The sequence below is a fragment of the Aotus nancymaae genome, unplaced genomic scaffold, assembly GCF_030222135.1.
Source record: "Aotus nancymaae isolate 86718 unplaced genomic scaffold, 86718_ANA_hifiasm-v0.15.2.pri h1tg000046l, whole genome shotgun sequence".
NCBI classification, from domain to species: Eukaryota; Metazoa; Chordata; class Mammalia; order Primates; family Aotidae; genus Aotus; species Aotus nancymaae.
This window is the reverse complement of record NW_026988460.1, coordinates 29,438,342-29,457,789: the sequence shown is the minus strand read 5'-3', so window position 1 is coordinate 29,457,789 and position 19,448 is coordinate 29,438,342. Positions and strand designations below refer to the sequence as shown.

At 55.7% G+C, this 19,448-nt stretch overlaps 1 protein-coding gene across 4 annotated transcripts in view; it reads right to left on the bottom strand.

Annotated features, from left to right (window-relative positions):
- Positions 1-383: 383 nt before the first annotated feature.
- Positions 384-19,448, bottom strand: part of UROC1 (urocanate hydratase 1) — a 39,733-nt gene continuing 20,668 nt past the window's right edge. Inside the window, exons 13-20 of one of the 4 annotated variants that reach the window (XM_012475817.2) lie at positions 19,301-19,373; positions 18,059-18,180; positions 16,065-16,135; positions 12,554-12,652; positions 9,430-9,529; positions 8,366-8,447; positions 3,367-3,466; positions 384-2,151 (exon numbers count right to left, since the gene is read on the bottom strand). In XM_012475817.2, coding sequence (XP_012331240.2) covers positions 2,011-2,151; positions 3,367-3,466; positions 8,366-8,447; positions 9,430-9,529; positions 12,554-12,652; positions 16,065-16,135; positions 18,059-18,180; positions 19,301-19,373 — 788 coding nt within the window. In that variant the 3' untranslated portion in view covers positions 384-2,010. Of the gene's footprint in view, positions 2,152-3,366; positions 3,467-8,365; positions 8,448-9,429; positions 9,530-10,064; positions 10,282-12,553; positions 12,653-16,064; positions 16,136-18,046; positions 18,181-19,300; positions 19,374-19,448 lie in introns of those variants that run through there. The other 3 variants (XM_012475816.3, XR_001111274.2, XM_021667046.2) reach the window with 3 other exon arrangements.

Genomic DNA, 19,448 nt, shown 5'->3' with positions numbered 1-19,448 from the left:
CTCCCTGACCTGGACTTGCCAGCAAGGAAAGTATGTGGTTCCCAGGGACCCTGGGTTTGCAGGGAGCAGGGGCTGCCCAGGGAGAGGACCCTAAGGCTGCACTATGGGGCCTGAGCTGTTTTTAGCTCCAACTGTTAGGGCAACTGAAGCCTATACTCATCATGGGCAATTGGTTTCTCTTTTAATCGTTTTGATGAAAACATTTCTAACTGGACTATACATCCTTGCCTTCTGAAAGAGAAGATGGCACTGGACGCCTCAGAAGCCACACTGTTCCAGCCATGGTGACCACAGCTGTAGCCCTTCCCCAATTCCGCTGTGAGCCCCATGGGAGTCAGCTGTCACTTCCCCCTGCAGCAGCCAGCAGCAAGCTGGCATGCAGTGGCCCAGGGAAGTCACCTGCTCCCTGGCATGGCTTGGGATGGAGCCCAGAGGGGGCCTGTGTACAGATGGACGCCACCAGAGCCCTGCCTGTCCTTCATGAGAGAAGGTGCCAGAAGGGAAAAGAGTGATGCCGGGGCCCTGTGGGCTGCTCTTAAGATGTGTGTGCAGATTCATGCAGCAGGGTGCTTTCACAGAGACATGGGACAGACGACGCACCCCTACAGTCTGTCCTGTTCTCTCTCTATATAACACCCTCTCCTCTCTGTCTCTGCCATGGGGGGACGCAGAGAGAAACTGCCTCACCAGGAATCACACCAGCTGGCACCTGGTCTTGGGCTTCCGGCCTGCAAACATGTTTCATTTCTGTTGTTTGGGCCTTGGTGCCAGGAGTTATGTGGCAGCTGCCCCAGCTGACCAACCTGGTTGCTGTGTTTCGAGGCCCCACAGATTGGTTCTGGCAGGAAGAAGAGGTGAAGGCAAAAAGCAACCTCCCAGATCTGTCCATTTTATGAGAAAAACGATGCCTCTCAAGAAGCCCTGCCCTGCAGACCACCTTATCTCATGGGCCAGGACTAGGCTAACAGTCCCTCCTAACAGCAAGGAAGGGTGGAGAATCAGGTGGTTTTTTACCCTATATTGCTGCCCACACAAAACTGGGCTTTTGCTCATAAGGGAAAGGGGAGAATGGCTGCTCCCCTTTAAGGTGGGTGGGGACCCAGAACCCAGCTGGCCTGCCCCTCTCTGGTCCACAGACACGTGGGGTATCTGGCTTTCTGTGGTCCTCAGTGGCCCACCCTGCAGGCTTTCTCTCATTTCTCTGTTTAGGACAAGGCATTTGGTCGTCCCCTGCGGGCCCAGCTAAGGGAATGAGATTCATGAGCCCTGGCCCTGACAGAGGCCATCTCCCCCACCCTGGTGACCTCTCATGAAGCTCTGGACCCAGCCATTGCCAGGCTGAGGAACTGGGGGAGGGGTGCAAGACTCCAGCCTCAGGGGCCAATACGCTTCCTGTGATCACCTTTGCTGTACCCCTCAGACTGTGCAGGGGGTGCCCCTGCTCTTTCATTTCTTCCCCAGTAAGTGTGTATTTATCCTTAGGGAAGACCCAGCCTGCCTGTCCCACCAGCCCACAGTGCAGCACAGCTCTGTTGAACCCTTTATTTCCCGATCTATCCTCCTTCCTGGACTCCTCCAGGCCAGCAGCCCAGGGCACCAAGGGTCCAGAAAGTGCTTGTACAGACAGTAGATGGGCAGCAGACAGATAGAGCTTTGTGGAGGCTGGCAGGCAACCAGGAGGCAGAGGGTGTGATCATCTTGGCCAGGGAATGCTCAGCCAGTGTTCACGGCAGGGCCCCCAGGCAGGCTTGAGACTTGGCCCTGAACAAACATTCACAGCCCTTAAGGCTCCCAGGCAAGCAGCATGGTTGTGGACAGAAGGCTGCAGGTCTCTGGGCCTCAGCAGGCTGTCTGTAAAATGAGGCTGTGGTGGCACCCTGTGCAGGGCACCATGAGGGTCATGCGAGGCCGTGTGAGAAGTGCAGGCGGTGCGGGTGTGCAGGAAGGGTGTGCACTGTGGTTGGGCAGGTGAGGAAGCTGGGGAGGCAGGGGTGGCAGCTGTCGGCTCACTCAGAGCTGCAGGGCCTGCTGCAGCACCCGCTCGTCCCCCACGTCGTGGGGCAGTGTCACCACCAAGCCGCTATTCTCCTGCATGGTCTGGCAGATGATCTCATAGGCCTTCCGGTTCCCTGACCAGCAGCGCCGGGCCACCTGGGGCAGGGAGGAGGATAGCAGTCCATGTCAACACGCCCGGACTCCCCACGTGCGTCCTGGCTCCCACACTCGGGCCCTGTTTGCTTTGAGGCTGTCCTGGGGCCAGCGCTATCCATGGAGCCAGCTGCCCTCTTGTGTCTGCCCCATCCCCACCCCCAACTCAGCCTCCCTGTTTCCGGCCCTCCTCTGGGATCTGAAAGTGGCAGTTGTCACACCCAGTCCCACTCACCCATCTCCAAGAATGGCCTCGCCTCCCGAGTCCTCCGCAGCACCTCCCTCCACTCTGTCCTAGAATCCTAGAATCTACCTCGACCTGAGCTCTACCTTCACAATCTCCCTGCAGTCTGCTTTCTTCCCTCCACCTGTTCTCCCCTGAACAACACCACACCTCCTCCCCCATTCCCTCCTGCCATTCTTGCCACCCCCGCCCCTGCCATCCACATGGTCCCCACACCTGCCCCAACCCACTTTTCCATGCCACAACTGGGGCACCTCCTAGAACAAAACGTCACTGCTCCAGGATGAAGACCTCCAACCCCAGCCCCACCAGAAGCCCTACAGCTCCTGGTGAGTTGGGGGGAGTCTCCTGCCAGTGCCCTGCTCTGTCCTCATGGTCACACTCCAGGCCCAGCCAGGGGCTCTCAGTCAGCCAAGCTGTCTGAATTCCTGCCTTGGCTCCAAGCCTCCTCCCATTCTCTGGGTCCCACCTGTCTCCCCATCATAACCTGACCTGACCTCCGTTTGAGCTGCTTCCCCCTTCCTGGCTGCTGTGCTGTGGTCATGGGAGGAATCCAGCCCCTGTCCCATACCCAGGAGATGCTGTGTGACAGCAAATGTGGATGGGGGTCACCCAGCTGAAGGCCCTGCCAGCTTAAGCTGCTGACACGCCTTTGGGGACTGTGGAAAGAAAACAGGGATGCTCTCCCAGAGGAGGGCTTGGGGCTGCCAGTAGATGCCTGTGTGGACAGAGGCAGGAGACCCACGGGAGACTCTGGAAGTGGTCCCCAGAGTCGCAGGGGTGGTCTGCTGAGGAGGGAGCCCTGACAGTGGTGGGAGAGGAGAGGCATGGCCAAACAGGCAGGGACTGGCAGGCTGAGCTCCAGACTGTTTTCCGGGGAGGAAGGGGCAGAGCTCGCTCTCAGGTCTGCGATCTGTAGAGGCAGAGCCACTGATGGGACAGAAGAGGAGGTGGTGAGGCCTGGGCTGACTTACGCCATTGGAGACATCCCAGCTGAGCATCAGCCTGGCTCTCTCCTCTGCCTCCAGGGTCCCATCCAGGACAAGGCCGAATCCCCCGTTGATCACCTCACCCCTGCAGAAGGGAGAGGAGTTTTCAGTTCACTCCTTGGGCCCAACCCTGCACAGAGCAGGCAGAAGCCCATGTTTTGGAAGCATTGCCTTGAGACAGTGTCAGGGTTGGGGCCCCCATGCCGCTGGCCTCTGCAACCTGGTGGATGCAGGAGTTGTGCAGGCAAGCAAAGCTGAGAGCAGTGAGACCACCTGCCGCCTCTGTGCCCTCTGTGCTGGGCCCATCGGCCTCGCACCCACCTCCAGCACGCATTGAAGGTCACCCCGTGGGCTGTGGCCCCTTCCTCCGTGCTTTCTCAGAGTGCTGCCCTATAAAGCACATTCCCCTTGGTGTGTCTTGCATTATTTAATTCAGTCATCACCCTTTCTGGTTTTATCTTTTTATTATTATATATTCATATATTTATTTATTGCGAGATGGAGTGTTGCCCTTGTTGCCCAAGCTGGAGTGCAATGGTACGATCTCGACTCTGAAACCTCTACCTCCCGGGTTCCAGCAAGTCTCCTGCCTCAGCCTCCACAGTAGCTGGGATTACAGGCATGTGCCACTACGCCCGGCTAATATTTTGTATTTTTAGTGTAAACAGTGTTTTTCCATGTTAGCCAAGCTGGTCTTGAACTCTTGACCTTAGGTGATCTGCCCACCTTGGCCTCCCAAAGTGCTGGGATTACAGGTGTGAGCCATCACGCCCGGCCCCTGGTTTTATCTTTTTAAAAAAATCTTTTTTAGAGATGGGGTCTGGCTATGCTACCCAGGATGGCCATGAAGTGCTGGCCTGAAGTAATCCTCTTGCCTCGACCTCCCAAAGTGCTGGGATTACAGGCATGGGCCACTGTGCCCTGCCTGATTTTATCCTTATGATCTTTATCTTCCTTATTTCTTCTTTCTGCTTGCCTCAAGTATGGTGGAGTCCTTCTGATTACCTGACCCAAAGACTAAGTTCCTCTATTTTCAATATTTCTGATTTTCTAATTAATGCATTTCTCTGCCTCTAACAGTTTTTGACAAGTGCTCGTTTTCATTTGTTTCCTAATAGGCGAGTTGAACTTCGTTAAGTGTGTCGAAGCTCTGCTGCTGTTTCCATGCCTGTGTACTGCAGCTGTTCCCCATCAGCCTGGAACGGCCTTCCCATCCTCAGCTGTCCACCTACCAGCTGGAGCTGCTGCCCTTGAAGGATGCAGCCTTGGCTCCTGCTCAGTCTTCTCAGCTTTCAGTCACACACGAGAAGCACCTTTGATTTTGAAAACGCCTGTCACTGCATTGCTGCAAACGTGTCCCTCCTGCCTCTTATTCCTCACTTGCAGTATCCTTTTTCTTCTAGCACCAAAAATGTGCATCTGGTTTCCCTAGTCTCAAATCCTTCAGGCTCATCCGGCTTTCCCTGCTTCTCTGCCCAGCCTGGATCCTACTGACCACAACCTCAGCCAGTTCTCACCAGAAAGCCAAGATGCCCTGTGCCCCTTGCAGCCACCTGTACTCCCCATTCCTGGTCCCAGAAGCTGCACCACCCCTCCTGTGAGTGAGCCAGCTGTGCTGCCTACTACCCTGCATCCCTGCACCTGGGCGGTCAATGTCCTGCAATGGGTTGCCCTCACACCTCCCACCAGTTTCCAGGTGCTCCTGAGTCAATCTACAGTCATTACCATTCACCTGTCAGAGAAGCAACAGCCACGCCCAGGCCTGAGCACTCCCAGTGTCCTGCAGCTAGAGAGGCCTCTTGGAAATTAGAACTACAGATTTTGTTTTAGAAGCCTGCATCCCAGAGGGTCAGAGACCAAGGTCACTCGGCTTCAGGTGACCTTGACAAACTGACCACAGTGGAACCCTGGACATGCAGATCCCAGGAAAATGGGAACAGTAACGCATTGCTATTAATGGTAAGTTTGGGATTACTCACAAATGGTGCTGGAACAACTAACTATACCTTTGAGAAAAACATAAATGCCAGATGTATTAAAGTGCATGATTCGATGAGTTAACATACATGAATAGTTTAGAAGAAGGCCTTGCATGTGTTACACTCTACAAGTGTTAGCTATGATCAGCTCATTTCCTCTTCACCCCTAGCCTACAGGGCAGTTACTATTATTATGCTTATTTTCTCATTGAGAAACAAAGGCACAGCAAGCCTACCCTGTGCAGGCAGGTGGCCTGAGAACTCCTGCCGTCAACCATTGCGCTCCAGGGCTGTCCATCAGGGCATCACCCTCCCTGCACGGGGGGCAAAAGGCTTGCGGGAGTGTGCCCGAGGGCTGTGTGCACAGACAGAGGGCCTTGGAAGTCCTGGCTACTCAGAGAGGTCCTTGGGCCAGAGCATCAGTGTTACCAGGGGCTTGCTAAAGGGAGTCTCACTATGTTTCCCAGGCTGGACTCAAACCTCCTGGGCTCAAGCAATCCTCCTGCCTCGGCCTTCTGAGTAGCTGGGACTATAGGTGTGCACCACCAGGCCTAACTCAGACCTGCATTTTTACAATAACCTGCATTTAAATAATATCCTTAGAGGATTTCTGTGCACATTCAAGTTTCAGATGCACTGTAAGACATTGTTTAGTGTGGAAAAAGTGTCAGTATCCAGATATACAATAGATGGTGGATGGAACAGAGGCATTTATCCCTGCCCCTCCCGCATCTGACCACAGGACTGCAGAGGAATTATTTAACCCATGAGGATGAGGAGAAAGGGACAGGAGAACAGGCGACGGGATTCTGAAAGCTGGAGGCAGGCGTCAGAAAGCTCCAGCTCAATGTGGCCATGGGAGGGGCTGGCAGAACCCATTGGCGCCCCAGTACCCAGGGAACCTCAGGAGGTGGCGGTCAGCACCAAGGGCCTCTGAAGGAGGGCAAGAGTGGAGGTAAAGTCAGGAACACCGGCTGGAAGCCTGCTCACCTGAGGTGGGCTCCCAGATGCCCACCCACCTGCTGCCTAGAGGCTGCCCGAGCAGGCCCTCAGCGGCCGCAGGAACTGACCCTCTCACAGGAGAGGCCGCAGCACCAACAGGGAGGCCCCACCCCTCTCACTGGGCCCTCAGAAAAGGGGAAAGAGATCAGAAAAGTCTTTTCTGAGATTCTACCAACCCAAGAACAAGAGCTTGGCTCTTGTCTTGATCTCTTGCACTATATGACCCAGCCAGATGGCCCCGTCCTGCAGCCTGTGGTCCAGACATCCACCTGAGTATGTGGGGCTGTGGCCAGCCAGGCAGTGCCCTGTCTAAACGTGAGCGCTGGGCAGATGGCACAAAGACAGATGGCAAACGGGCAATCAGGAAGAGGGGCTGCGGGAGACAGTGGCACAGAGGAGGCCAGAAACAACACACAGCTGTCGCTGGTTGTCCTGGAGTGGAGCCAACAGACAAGCGCAAACACGGAAAGGTCAGTCCAGGAATGTCAGGGTGAGCATGCAGCTTAGAAACAGGGATCAACGTGAAAGGAGAAACACTCTGCAGAGTTGTGGGGGTGGGGCATCCCCTTGGAGTAGCCACAGTGGGGATGGAGTTGGGAGTGGCATCCCCTTGGAGTAGCCATGGTGGGGACATTGTTGGGAGTGGTGTCCCTTTGGAGTGGCCACGGTGGAGGGTCAGACGTTTTTGCCGATGGATTGCATTAAGTACATGTGTAAGTGTGATGGGTCCCAGGGTGAATTTGCGACACATCCCCAAAAGACCCCTCAAGGACAGCAGGATAAAAGGGTATAGGTCCCAGTGTCTGGTCAGTCTGTGTCCCTGTCCACAGAATCTGGGGGAAACCTTAGGGGAGCAACTTAGGAATTTGCAGGGAGCATTCCCTGCCTTGGGGAGCCCTGAGGGCAGAGTGCACTGTGTCCATCTGAATTCTGGCCCTGCTGTCCCTGCCCCAAGGCCCTCAGGGTGTGCACTCTTCCTCAGCCTGCCCAGCCCCATCCCTTCCTGCCTTTGGCTGTCTTTCAGCAATGATGATGGATCCTAGGGGACCTGGGCTCAGACCTCGGCTCTACCGCCAGCTCCGTGGCCCTGGGCAAACTGCTCAGCCTCCTTCAGAGCCACTCTCTTGCCCTCTGGAAATGACTCAGAAAATCCTGCGCAGAAATGCCAGGTACCCAGTGGCCAGGCAGCCCTTCTCCACCCGGGGTTTTCTACAGCCCCTGTGTCGGAAAGAACATGCTCTCAGTCACATTTTCCTCTAGTTACAGCCACCTGACTGCTTGCAAGGACAGGAAGACAAGCCAGCCTGTCGCAATGCTCTACCAGGACTTGACTCTGGAGGGCAGGGGTCCACTTGATCTGGCCAAAATGGGCTCAGAGGCCAGTTTGGAGATGGTCACTGGAGCCAGGCAGGGGGCGGGGTGTTGTCCTCCTTCCAAAGCTGCAGCACCGCCTGTTGCTCCTCGCAGCCCAGAATCCAGCTTCGGCCAGGAGCCCAGACCTAGGGCCCTTTTCTCAGAAAGGCCAGCCAGGCAGAGGCAGAGCTGAGGGGAGAAGGGAGCCAAGATTCCAGGTCTCCTGCCCCCAGCCCAGCCGCCTGGGGAGCCTTGGCTGGGTCCTGCACTCTCAAGTGAGGTGGTCATAGCAGGAATGACAGGTCCCTGGCCATGAAAGCACCAGGAATTCCATGGGAACACATGGAAACTGACACGCTGGAAACTGACATGAGGGCAGCTACCATTCTTGCTGAGCCTCCGTAAGAGGCCTCTGGGACCCACGCAGCAGGGGAGACCCAGAGAGGTGGGTGTCTAATGCAAGACCTCTCCTAAAGTTCTTCCCTCTGTCTCTGCTCACTCAAGGAACACATTTTCCACAAAGGTGTGGCAGAGCAGGTGACCAGGGAGGTAGGGCCCAGGACTTCAGGCACCTCAGCCTGGCCCTGCCCCAAAGGAACCCCCAAAACTTCCACATCTGCCCCATACCCCGTCCTCTGAAACCTTCTTACCAGCCCACGCCCCCTCCATTGTGAAGGGCGACCCAGGTGGCTCCACGACAGGCGTCTCCCACGAAGTTCTGCACGGCCATGTCTGCGGAAATAGAGACGCCCCCGCCCATTATCCCCTGCATTGGGTGGGCGCCAGGCCCAGTCAGGCCAGCCTCGGGTCGGGGAATCAGCAGGCCCCACTGGCTGAGCCAGCACTGCTCGGCGGGAAGGATAGGGCGGCAACTAGGCCCTAGGGACAGGGCCTCTCACAGCAGCAGTCATGTGTGCTGGCAGAGCCAGAGCTGGAGCAGGAGAAACTGACACATGCCTAGTTGTCCCATGGTGGCACTCTCCAGCACTGAGCACCAGGTAAAGCACCCCGGAAGCAGAGGGAACCAGCGTTAGCTCAGAAAAGTAGAGTGCCAAAGAGAGTCACTGCTGCTCTTAAAAAGGGGGGCAGAGGAGCAAACTGCAAATGAATGGCTTCCCTTGACCCCATTAGGGAACTGAGGTCCCAGGACAACCATCCAACCTGAAAGCTGGGTAGTGAGATCATCTGCAGAGAAAAACAGAGCCCAAGCTGGACACCTTGCAAGTGCAACACATTGCTAAGGGACAGGCGTGGGCCAGCCTGAGACCATGGGCCCCTAGGTGGACAGTGATAAAGGAGTTTGCACTCTCTTGCAGGCTCTTCCTCCGAAAACCCTACAGAGATGATCACGGAGAACCCTAAGAATATCTCCCTTCTCTTGGTGCCAGGCTGCAAAGATGGGGAAGAGACCAGGAGCCAAAAAAGGCAAGAAATACAGCTCTAGGATCTGGAAAGGCAAGGAAGCAGCTGGCCGCCCACAACCTGAAGGTCACCCACGTCCAGGGCACTCAGCCAGCCCTGTGTGGCTGGCACTCGCCAGTTTTACAACTGGAAGTCCCACATCCCAGAGCCGCTCAGTCCTGGGGTGGTCACTCTATGCCGAGCCTCTCAGATGCCAGAACATCTTTTGAAACATTGTGACTGACTGAATGCATCAATGTTTAATAAAATCCAAATCTAACATTAAAGTTGAAGACATTTTCACCTTCCTTACCTGCACAGAAGGCAGAGCCATCGTAAATGTTGGAGGTCTCCCTAAAGGGGCTGTCAGTGCCACTCACATCATGGTGGTCTCGGCTCAGGACCACCGGCGCCTGTGCATGGAAGGACAGAAGCTGTCAGCCAACGGTGTCCACTATGGCTGCCTGGCGAAGGCCGAGGACATGGGGCAGGCCACACCAGAACCCATTGGATTTCTCCACCTGGGAAATAGACCCTCTTCACAACTATGTCTGATGTCATCTGTAGCTTGGAATACATTTACATATTTCCGGCAGCACCAGTGTAATACATGTGTGAGTTCACCAAGCGCTCACAGCCACCCTGTCCAGATACGCACAACTGTTAGCACATCCACTTCATAGACAAGAAAGTGGAGGCACAGAGAGGAGAAGAAATTTCCCTACATCACAGAGCGAGTAAGTCATGAGCTGGGGTTTAACCCCCCAGGTGTTACGTGCCAGTGCTCCCCATCTTACAATGGAGCTACATCTGGATAAGTAAAAAGTGACTTAGAGTATTTTTAACTGACGATTGGCTCATCCAGACTCAACTTCATTGCATGTCAAGAGAGTACTGAACAAGTGTTGCTTTGCACATTGTAAAGCAGAAAAATTGTTATAAGTCCGAGTCTCTGCTTAGTGTGGGCTCAAGCCACAGGCAGCCTGGCCCCTGACCTATGCAATAGGGATGCGGCTGGCCGACGGCCCACAGGCATGGGAGGGCATCACTGGGGGAGTATTTGGCAGTACCTACCATAGACCTTGGGCAGGTCACTTCCCTCTGGGAATAGCTCTTGGTTTCCTGGATGAGGCAATTGCTATGAGCCTTTTTGTGCTGCCAGTCTCTGTGAGGACAAAGACTTTTCACACGTAGAAAGCACTCACACTGAGTTTGATTTTTTAATACACTCATTGGCAGCACTCCCTGTTCCCCAGGAATCTCTGGCTGCTTAGATACCCCGGAGAGGCAGCCGGCTGCTGCTCAGCCCTCGTGTAATGAGTGTGGTGCAGCCCTGGAGGTCAGACAGGGCAGGTCAGCTGGCTCCCCTGTGCTGTGCACCGGCAGTCCCGCTATGAAAATGAGTCCTGGCTGGGTGCAGTGGCTCACTCTTGTAATCCCAACTCTTTGGGAGGCCGAGGCCAGGGGATCACTTGAGGTCAGGAGTTCAAGACCGGCCTGGCCAACATGGCAAAACCCCTTTTCCATTAAAAATACATAAATTAGCCAGGTGTTGTGGTACACACCTATAATCACAGCGACTCAGGGGGCTGAGTCGTGAGAATCACTTGAATCTGGGAGGCGGAGGTTGCAGTGTGCTGAGACAGCGCCATTGCACTCCAGCCTGGGCTATGGAGCGAGACTTTCTCCAAAAAAAAAGGAAAGAAAGAAAATGAGTTCTAACCAGCAATTTAAAAAACAGAGTGAAGGAACTGGGAGGAACCCTGACTAAAGAGAAGGAGTAAGGGGAGCCGTCTGACACCTGGCATGGGGAGCATGTCAGCCTGGTTCTGCACCTTTCAGTCAGGAGAGGGAGCAGGCAGGTCAGTATGTGGGTGGTTCGCTGTGCACATGGGGAGCAGCTCAGCTGTTCTAGCTAAGAAGAGCTATTCCTATCCCCAGGCCCCGGAAACTTTTCTTCCAAGTGTCCCGTAAAGCAGGTGGGGTTGGTTGATGGGCGTGATCTCCCCTTCCCCACCCTGGGGATCCTGAAATTTCACAGGCCCCTGTGTCAGAGGATGCTCTGTGCTCCTGAATGAAGAGGCCCGCCTCTCCCTCCTTCAACAGGCCGGGGCTGTTCCCATGTCGTCACCTGTGCAATGAGACCACCTTCTCCCAGATACTCTGGCACTCACTGACCATTCCAGTCTTGGCTCCATGTCAGAACTCAGAAAGGCTGTCCTGACCACCCTCTTCACCAAGTTCATTTCCTGCATGCCGCTCCTCACCCTCTGAAACCCTGTCTCAACGTGTGCCTTCAGCTCCGCGTCTGTCGCCCTTCACCTCGCTACACAGGTCTGTCTTGTTCTCTGCTGTGTCCCCACTGGTGAGGACACACTGCACAGAGGCCATGCTCAGCCAAGCACTGTCCAGTGAATGAACGCATGCTTACTGACCCACAGCACTTACTGTGCTGGCTGGCTGACCACAGCCCGGGGCGGGTGCACCTGGAGCTTCCCAGCAGTCCCCATGAACACCTGGGCTTCCAGGAAGCACAGGGTGGGCACGTTTGGCTGTGCCCCAGCAGGGCTGGCTGCCGCCCTTGCTGCTGGTGCCACCCCCAGAATCACCCCAGGGTGGCGTTCACACCTCTGTCCCAATGTCTGTTACATCTGACCAGTAACATTCCTGGAACTTGTGGAAAGAGAGACGCCCACAAGAACTCTGTGGCAGAAGGAGCCAGAGCCCCTGGGAGCCAGCACGCCCAGGGTTCTATTCTCGAGGCGGGTCTGGCTGATTCAGAGCGAAATGAGCAAAAGCTAGGGAAGTTTGCCATTGCTTGAGAAAAGGGAGCTCCATAAAGATGTGTAAAGTTACTTTGTGGAAGCAGACTTACTCCATCCTCACACACACGTTTTTTATTCTCTTTTCACAGAAGAGGGACACCAAGGTTCAGAGAAGGCCCCAGACCTGCCCAACGTCACACAGCAGGGGACAATGATGGAGCCTGACACACACAGAGCCAGGTCCGCAGACACCTCCTGCAGTCCCAGATTATCCCCACAGGGTCTTTGGAGCCCCTGGGCTACCTGTGCTCCAGGAAGGTTACCTATTGCGAGCACTGCTCTTGCTCCCCGAGGCCTTCCTTCCCCCTCACGGCCACCTCACCCTCACCTCCCCAGCAGAACCCTTCTACCCAGTTGATCTCAGGGACCAAAGCTTTCAGCAAAACCTGGTCTCCCTAAAGAGGAGACATTTGGGCCTCAGCCCTGGGAGGTAAGCTCCCGGGAGGGGCTGGTCCACTGCTCCTGAGCACTGGGCTGCCAAGGCCCAACAGCGAGGTCTCCCAACCCAGAAGGCTGTGAGGTACAGCTGAGGTATAGGCAGGAAGTCCCAGGGCAGCAAGGGCAGCAGGAAGAGGCAGAGGGATGCTTTCCCCAGAGCACAGAACACCTTACCTTGATCCTCCCGCTGGCGATGGCCTGGTTAATGGCCACAGCAATGGCCACGCGGCCCTTCTGGTCCGAGTACAGGATCCTCGCCTGGGAGCCCACCACCTTCGGACAGAAGGGTGACAGGCATCTGAGCCACAGGCAGCAATGCCAGGACTCGGTGGTGCAGGGAGACACAGGCAGAACTTCCACCATGGGATATGGCCCTTGGCAGCCGAGCGCCTCTCTCACAAGGTCCGGGAGGACCCCTGAGGTGCATGGTACATCTTAAGTCTGTGGCCTGAGGTGAGACCCCACATTCAGCCCACTAGATAGCCACACTGGCCCCACATGTCCACTGCAGCCTGGGACCCCAGACACCTCCCCCAATCCCAGATTATCCCCAGAGGGGCCTTAGAGCCCCTGAGCCACCTGTGTTCCAGGGAGGTTACCTATTGTGAGCACTGCTCCTGTTCCATCTCATAGTGATGACATCAATACCACCTAGGGCCAATTTGCACTGGGCATGCCTCACTCTAAGTATCCCACACAGCCCCTTGGCTATGAGTCTTATGGGAACATACTGTCATCCTCATAATAAGCTTCATTTTCCAGATGAGGAAACAGCCTGGAGAGGTAGAGCCACCTGTCCAGAGGTTGCCCTTAAGCCTTCTGTCTGTCTGCCGCACCCAGGAGCTCGGCCACCCAGCGATCGCATCTCCTGACAGTAACTGGTGGTTGCCCGCGGGAGACAAAGCTTCAGCACACGAAATGAGTTATTGTGTAGCCCCACGGTCCTCAAGCAGGATGGCATTTGGCAATGACTGAAGATGTTTTTGGGTGCTGCTAGCATGGGTAGGGATGCTGCTAAACACCCTACGACGGCCCCCATGATGGTGAAGCCCCCAGTGACTTCAAGAGATACATGCACACACGCGTTCACAGCAGCATGACAACAGCCGAGAGGTGGAGGTGACCTGGGTGTCTAGTGGAATGTGATTCAGGCTTAAAAGAGAGGAAATTCCGACTCATGCTACAACATGGATAAATGAACCCTGAGGACATCATGATAGGAGAAATAAGTCAGACACAAAAGGACAAACACTGTCTGATCTCACTTCTCTGAGGTTCTTATGTTGAGTGCCAGGGGCTGTGGGAGTAGAATGGGATTAGTGTTTAATAGGGGCAGAGTTTTGGTTTGGGAAGAACAAGTTCTGAGATGGGTGGTGGTGATGGCTGCACAGTGGTGTGAATGCGCTTAAAGCCACTGCACTGCACGTCCAGAAATGGTAAAGATGGTTACCATGGTAAATTTTATGTTTATGTACAATTTGCCATAATTAAAGATTTATCCAGCTCCAAATGTCAGTACGCTGAGGCTGAGTAACCCTGGTTTCTCCGAAGAAGATGCAGGTGTCTGCCCCAGCTGCTGGTGAGCTCAACCAGGAGCCGGTAAAGGCGGCAGGGCTGGGCCGCAGAGGCAGCTGTGCACCTGGCCGCCAGCTCAGCTTTGGCCGGGCCCGTGAGTCTAGCTGCTTCTTCCTCCCTCATGGGTTCCTAGAGAACAGCCTTATTTTACTCACACCAGCTGCCTCAAATACTTTTCGGGAAAACTACCTGTGTGAATTAGCACTGCAGAGATTTTCAAATTTTTTGGATCCAAAAAAAAAAAAAAATTGGTGAGGAACTGACATAGGATTGCCCGCTTTGTCAAGAGTGTACATTAAAAGAAGGTAAATCAAAACATTTTAGAAGGCAACTTTCTGCAGTCACCGTTCAGAAGAGGAAGCAACATTAAGTCTCAGGGGCACACGATCTCCAGGGTACTTTAAGCCAAAGCAGATGTGCCCTGCTCGCTGCTCTAGCTGCGGCGTCCAGCCCCTCACACCCTCGACTCTGGCACCTCCTGCGGCCCCTTCTCAGCCATGCTGGCATCCTCTCAGGCTATCTCCCCTCTCTTCTCCACCCCATCTCTGCACTGACCCACAGCTCCAGCCTCCGAGTCTCGGCCTTGGCATCTCTGACTCAGCACCGTCACAGATATGCAGTTGGCAGGGGGACTCTGAGGCTGGGCACAAATGTAAATCACTGCATATGGACGAGACAGCCCAGGACAGGGGCAGGCCCCTCCCAGCCCTGGGACTCCTGGGCCAAGACCCACTAGTTCAGACACGGTCCGTGGCCAAAGGCATGTGCACCAAATGCCCACTTTTTTTCCATTTTGTCCTCAGTACACCCAGCCTGCTGCCACCATGGAGCCTTGTACAGGCTGGTCCCTCTGCCTTACCCGATTGTCATGTGGCTGCCACCCTCTTGGCATGTAGACCTGGACACACGTGCCAGACCCCTTCCCTGGCCACTCTGTGTGAGGCAGCCCCACCCGTCCTTCCCCACTGGTGCCCTCCAGCACACACACCCAGCAGAAACCAGGCAAGACACGTCTGTCAGTTCAGCCCCACAACATAGCCCTGCACAAGCAAGGCCACAGGGGCCTGCTCCAAACACCATCACCACCGCCCCTGCTTTGCAGATTAGGGCATGGAGCAGGCCCAGACAGCCTGGCTCTAGAGCCCAGACTTTTTCCCCTGCAGGGCCGCCTCTGTTTGTTGAATAACAGGCAGAAGAATGACCTGTCCAACCCTGGTCACTACCCCAGAGCCCAAGACACTTTTCCCCTCAATTTTTTAAATTACAAAATACGCATTACATAAAATGTATCATCTTAACTATTTCTAAGTACACAGTTTAGTGGTATTAAGTTGATTCATAATGTAAACCTACTGCCCCTCCATCTCACCATTCCACATCCCCCAGCCCCTGGCACCCGCCATTCCGCTTTCTGTCTCTGAATTTGACTGCTCTGGGGACCTCACAGATGTGGAACCATGCAGTATTTTCCTTTCCGTGACTGGGTTATTTCACCTAGCACAGTGTGGTCCAGGTTCATCCGTGTTGTAGCGTGTGTCAGCACTCCCTTCTGTTTGAGGCCGAGTCATATTCTGTCTCATGGTTAGCCCACACTGTTTATCCATTCTTCCATCAGTGAACACCTGAGTGGCTTCCACAGCTTAGCCATTGTGAATAGTGCTGCTGTGAATGTGGGCGTGTAAGTATCTCTCTCAGTCCTTGCTTCCAATTCTTTGGGCTACACATCCAGAAGTGGAATTACTGGGTCATTGGGTAATTCTATTTTTGATTTTTTGAGAAAGATTTTTACTGTTTTCCATGTGGCTGCACCATTTCACCAACAGTACACAAGGGTTCAAAAATCTCCGTGTCCTCACCTAGGCTACCCTTTAAAGGCCCCAGGCCTCTTTCTCCAGCAGCCCCTTGGGCAAGGCAACTGCTGCCTCCCCTCCCAGTGTGGCCACCATGGAGCTGGCACAAATAGTCACATGAGGTCTGGTGTGTGTGCCCTCTCGGGGCTTGGCAAGCTGGAGGCTGTGGGCCAGGCAGAGCACCCATCGGCAGCCCCGCACCTCTGGGCAGTCTCCTGACAGTGCAGCTACCCCAGCCTCCGCCAGGCTGGGGCACTCACCAGCCGGTGCCTGGCGGCCTCCCGGATCCAGCGGATGTTGTCCATGTACTGCAGCTTCACAGACGCCTTCACTACAGGGGAGAGGAGAGCCAGTGTCAGAGCCCCTGCAGGGGCACAGACCTGCCCTTGGGCAGGCTGCTCAGCACAGGCCCTGCCACTCACCACAGACCCTGCCCTGAGCCCACCATTGATCCAGGACACAAGGTGAGGGAGCCCACCCCACCCCACCCCACCCCACCCCACCCCTGCCTTCCTGAACTTGGGAACCGGCAGTGCCAATGGCCCCATGAATTAATCCATAGCTACGCAGTGCAGTGCACTTGCCTGATGCTGTCAGTCCCTCCACTAATAGCTATTTAGTGCCCACTGTACTCCAGCCCCGAGCAAGGCACTAGGAATAAAGACCACTGTGGGCCATGAGGAACACAGGACTGTGGCGAGGTGGCCCCCAGGATGGTGGGTATGGGGGCTCTCTGAGCAAGTGGCCGTCAAGCTGAGTCTAAAGGCTGGGAAGGAACTGGCTACCAGAAGCTCTGAGGGAATAGCATTCCAGGCAGAAGGAACAGCCAGCGCAAAGTCCCTGAGGTGGAAATGAACTTGGCCTGGGCAGGAGCTAGCCAGTCAAGCTCACAGAGAGTGTGTGCATGTGAGGGGGCACGGGAGCCAGCCTGACCAGCTCCTGAAGCAGACTGGTAATTTCCCAGAAATTGTGTGATCCAGTGGTTAACACAGATCTAAATTATACTAAAAATGAAGGTAATAGAAATCCCTCACTCCTGTGACTTCAGAGCCATCGACTAATATCTGCCTGGTGGCAATGCCACAGTATGTGTGCTGCAGGAACGTGGAGCCGGGTCAGCATGGCTGGAAACCAGCCTGGCCTGGAGTCTTGAAACCAGGAGCCTCGCAGGTGCAGCAGCTCAGGGCTTCTTTCCAGAGGGCTGGTCATCCCCACCGGCTGCCTGCTGTTCTCGTACCAGGGAGGCCCAGGGGGCATCTGACCAGACCCCCAGGAGAAGGCCCTTGCTTCCCCTGCCCTCCTGCCTGGGCCCCTGCCCGGCCCCTTCTGCACAGGTGGCCGTGTCTCCCCTCCACCTGGCTCTCCTGCCCTGGGTCTGTGTAATCCGGACCCCTGCCCAGCCCACTGAACCTGGCCAGCAGCAGGGTGCGAATGGGCCCTAGAGGTGTGACGCACACAGCAGTGGCTGGTGACCCACACAGAAAGGCCACCACCGGGGTAAAAACTGCAACAATGGAGGAAGCATCATAAAATAACCACAAAACAACAACGTCAGACCCACTCAACAAGAACAAAGGTAGGTTAAAAAACAGGCGAGCCATGTAGACATGGAAAAACACAACCCTCTGGCGGAACCAATACTCAGCATCAGCAAAACCCAGGATGAACATGGGTGACCCTGATGCAGAGGAGACCCTTGTGGACCTGGTGGGTGTGGAAGGCCAGCGGAAGCCCCATGTGGAGGTGGCGTCATCACGGATGTCAGCAAGAAGGAGCTAGAAGCACTGCTGTCAACACTGCCCTGGCCATGTGCAGGGGGCGCTGGGTCTGAGAGGGAGCGGGGTGTGCTTAGGGCTGCCCAGTGATCCTGGCCTCAGCCATTGCTGCCTGACTACCCTAGCCCTGGACCGTCCTGCTTCAGCCGCTTTGAGGGGCTTTCTGTCACTTGCAGCCAGAGGTCCTCACTGGCAGAGCTCAGGACAGCTCTGGTGGGCAGAGGCTTGGTGTGGGTGGGGACTGTGTCTCCATAGCTGAGAACAACACTTGGGGACCAGGAGCTTTGAGAATCACTCAGGTTTCTTTGAGTCCCTTTGTGTTGCCAGCTGAGCACCCAGCAAACTCACAAAGTCATCTGTACCCAGGTTCCCTCCCAGAATCCGCTGCTAGGTGGGCCTGCTATGGAAGCCTGTCTCTATGGAGGTGGGAGATTTGGAGGACCACCCACCCATGGACATCTCCCTACCAACGGCATCACCTCCATCAGCAATGGCTTCCTCCAGCACAGATGTGGCCAGTTCGTCTGTGACCGCCAGGTCCTGGGGGTCCCCCGATGTGCAGACCCAGCGGAAAGGCCCAAATCCCTGGGAGAATATGTCCCTGCGAGCACAGATGCCTCCTCACACTGGGCCCGCTGGCTTGGGCCGGGGAGGGGGGTGCAGGTGTTAGCACACCAGTGAGGACAGCTCAGCGTCCAGAAGTGGGGCGTGGAACCCCTAAACCATCATCGGACAGAAAGTTACAGGGGCCTCCCTGTACCCTCTCTGTGCCCAGTTCCCCCAGCCCTCTGTCCCTGCCTCCTGGCTGCACCATCGGACCTGGGCAAACAGAAATACCCCCAGTTGCTATTATATATGACGAGAAAAGCAGTCGCCAAAAAGTGACAGTCACATTGAGAGGAGAGTCAACCTGGGGTCGTGGCCTTGGGGAACTTGCCCTAGGTGAGCTTATCTTCCCAGGAGCCAGGCTCCAGGGCAGAGCTGTCCTGGGGGGAGGATGCTGTGATCTGGGCCCTCCTTGGGTTCCTGCGCTTGCTAGGCTAGGGGGTGCCTCCTCCTGGGCAGCCCTTCCTCTCTGGAGTGCCAGCTGCCAGTGCTCTGCACCCCACAGGGAGCCTGACGGGGAGTGGCACTTGCCTTTCTCATCTCCATTTCTCTCTGGTCCCATGTGGCACACACTGAGGACTGGCACATCTTCCAAAAGCCGTGTGGCCCCTTCCCAGCCCACAGCAGAAAGCCCAGACTCCTCAGCTCGGCCCAGCCTCCTCTCTGGCTACTGTCCTTGTCCACTGCTTGTCCCGGGCTGCTGGCCCTCCCCAGATCTGCCCCCCATGGCCAGAGCGGTTCACAGCTCCCAGGGCCACAGCAGGTGCTGCGTTTCATCAGCTGCCTGCATGGGCCTGTGATGTAGGATGGTAGCTCTGCACCATTCAGGGGTGGGTGTTTGCCAGGAAGTGGCCTTGGCTTCTGGGCCCTGCAGTCCCCTGTTCTCACTGAGGTCCTGCAGGAAGTGTCTCTTGTCTGCATTTCCTCCTCACTTGCCTGTCTGCTGTGGAAAATCCACAGCCTGGCCACTTTGGGGAGGTGTGGAGGTCTCAGTGCGTAACCTCAGGGGTGGTCAGAGGCTGAGGCTTCTCCAACCTAAATGCCCAGGACCCAGACCCTGAAGGGGGCAGGGGTGGCACTGGGCACACTAGACATGGCAGCTGCCCATCACTCACCCCATGATGTGCTGCACGTAGGAAGGGTAGCGGAACTCTGTCCTGCTGGCGCCTTTCTTCTCCACATCCGCTCCTGTGGGCAGAGCCCGAACAGTCACCACCCAAGTTGGGACACCCAGGGCCACCCTAGATGGCAACTTAAACACAG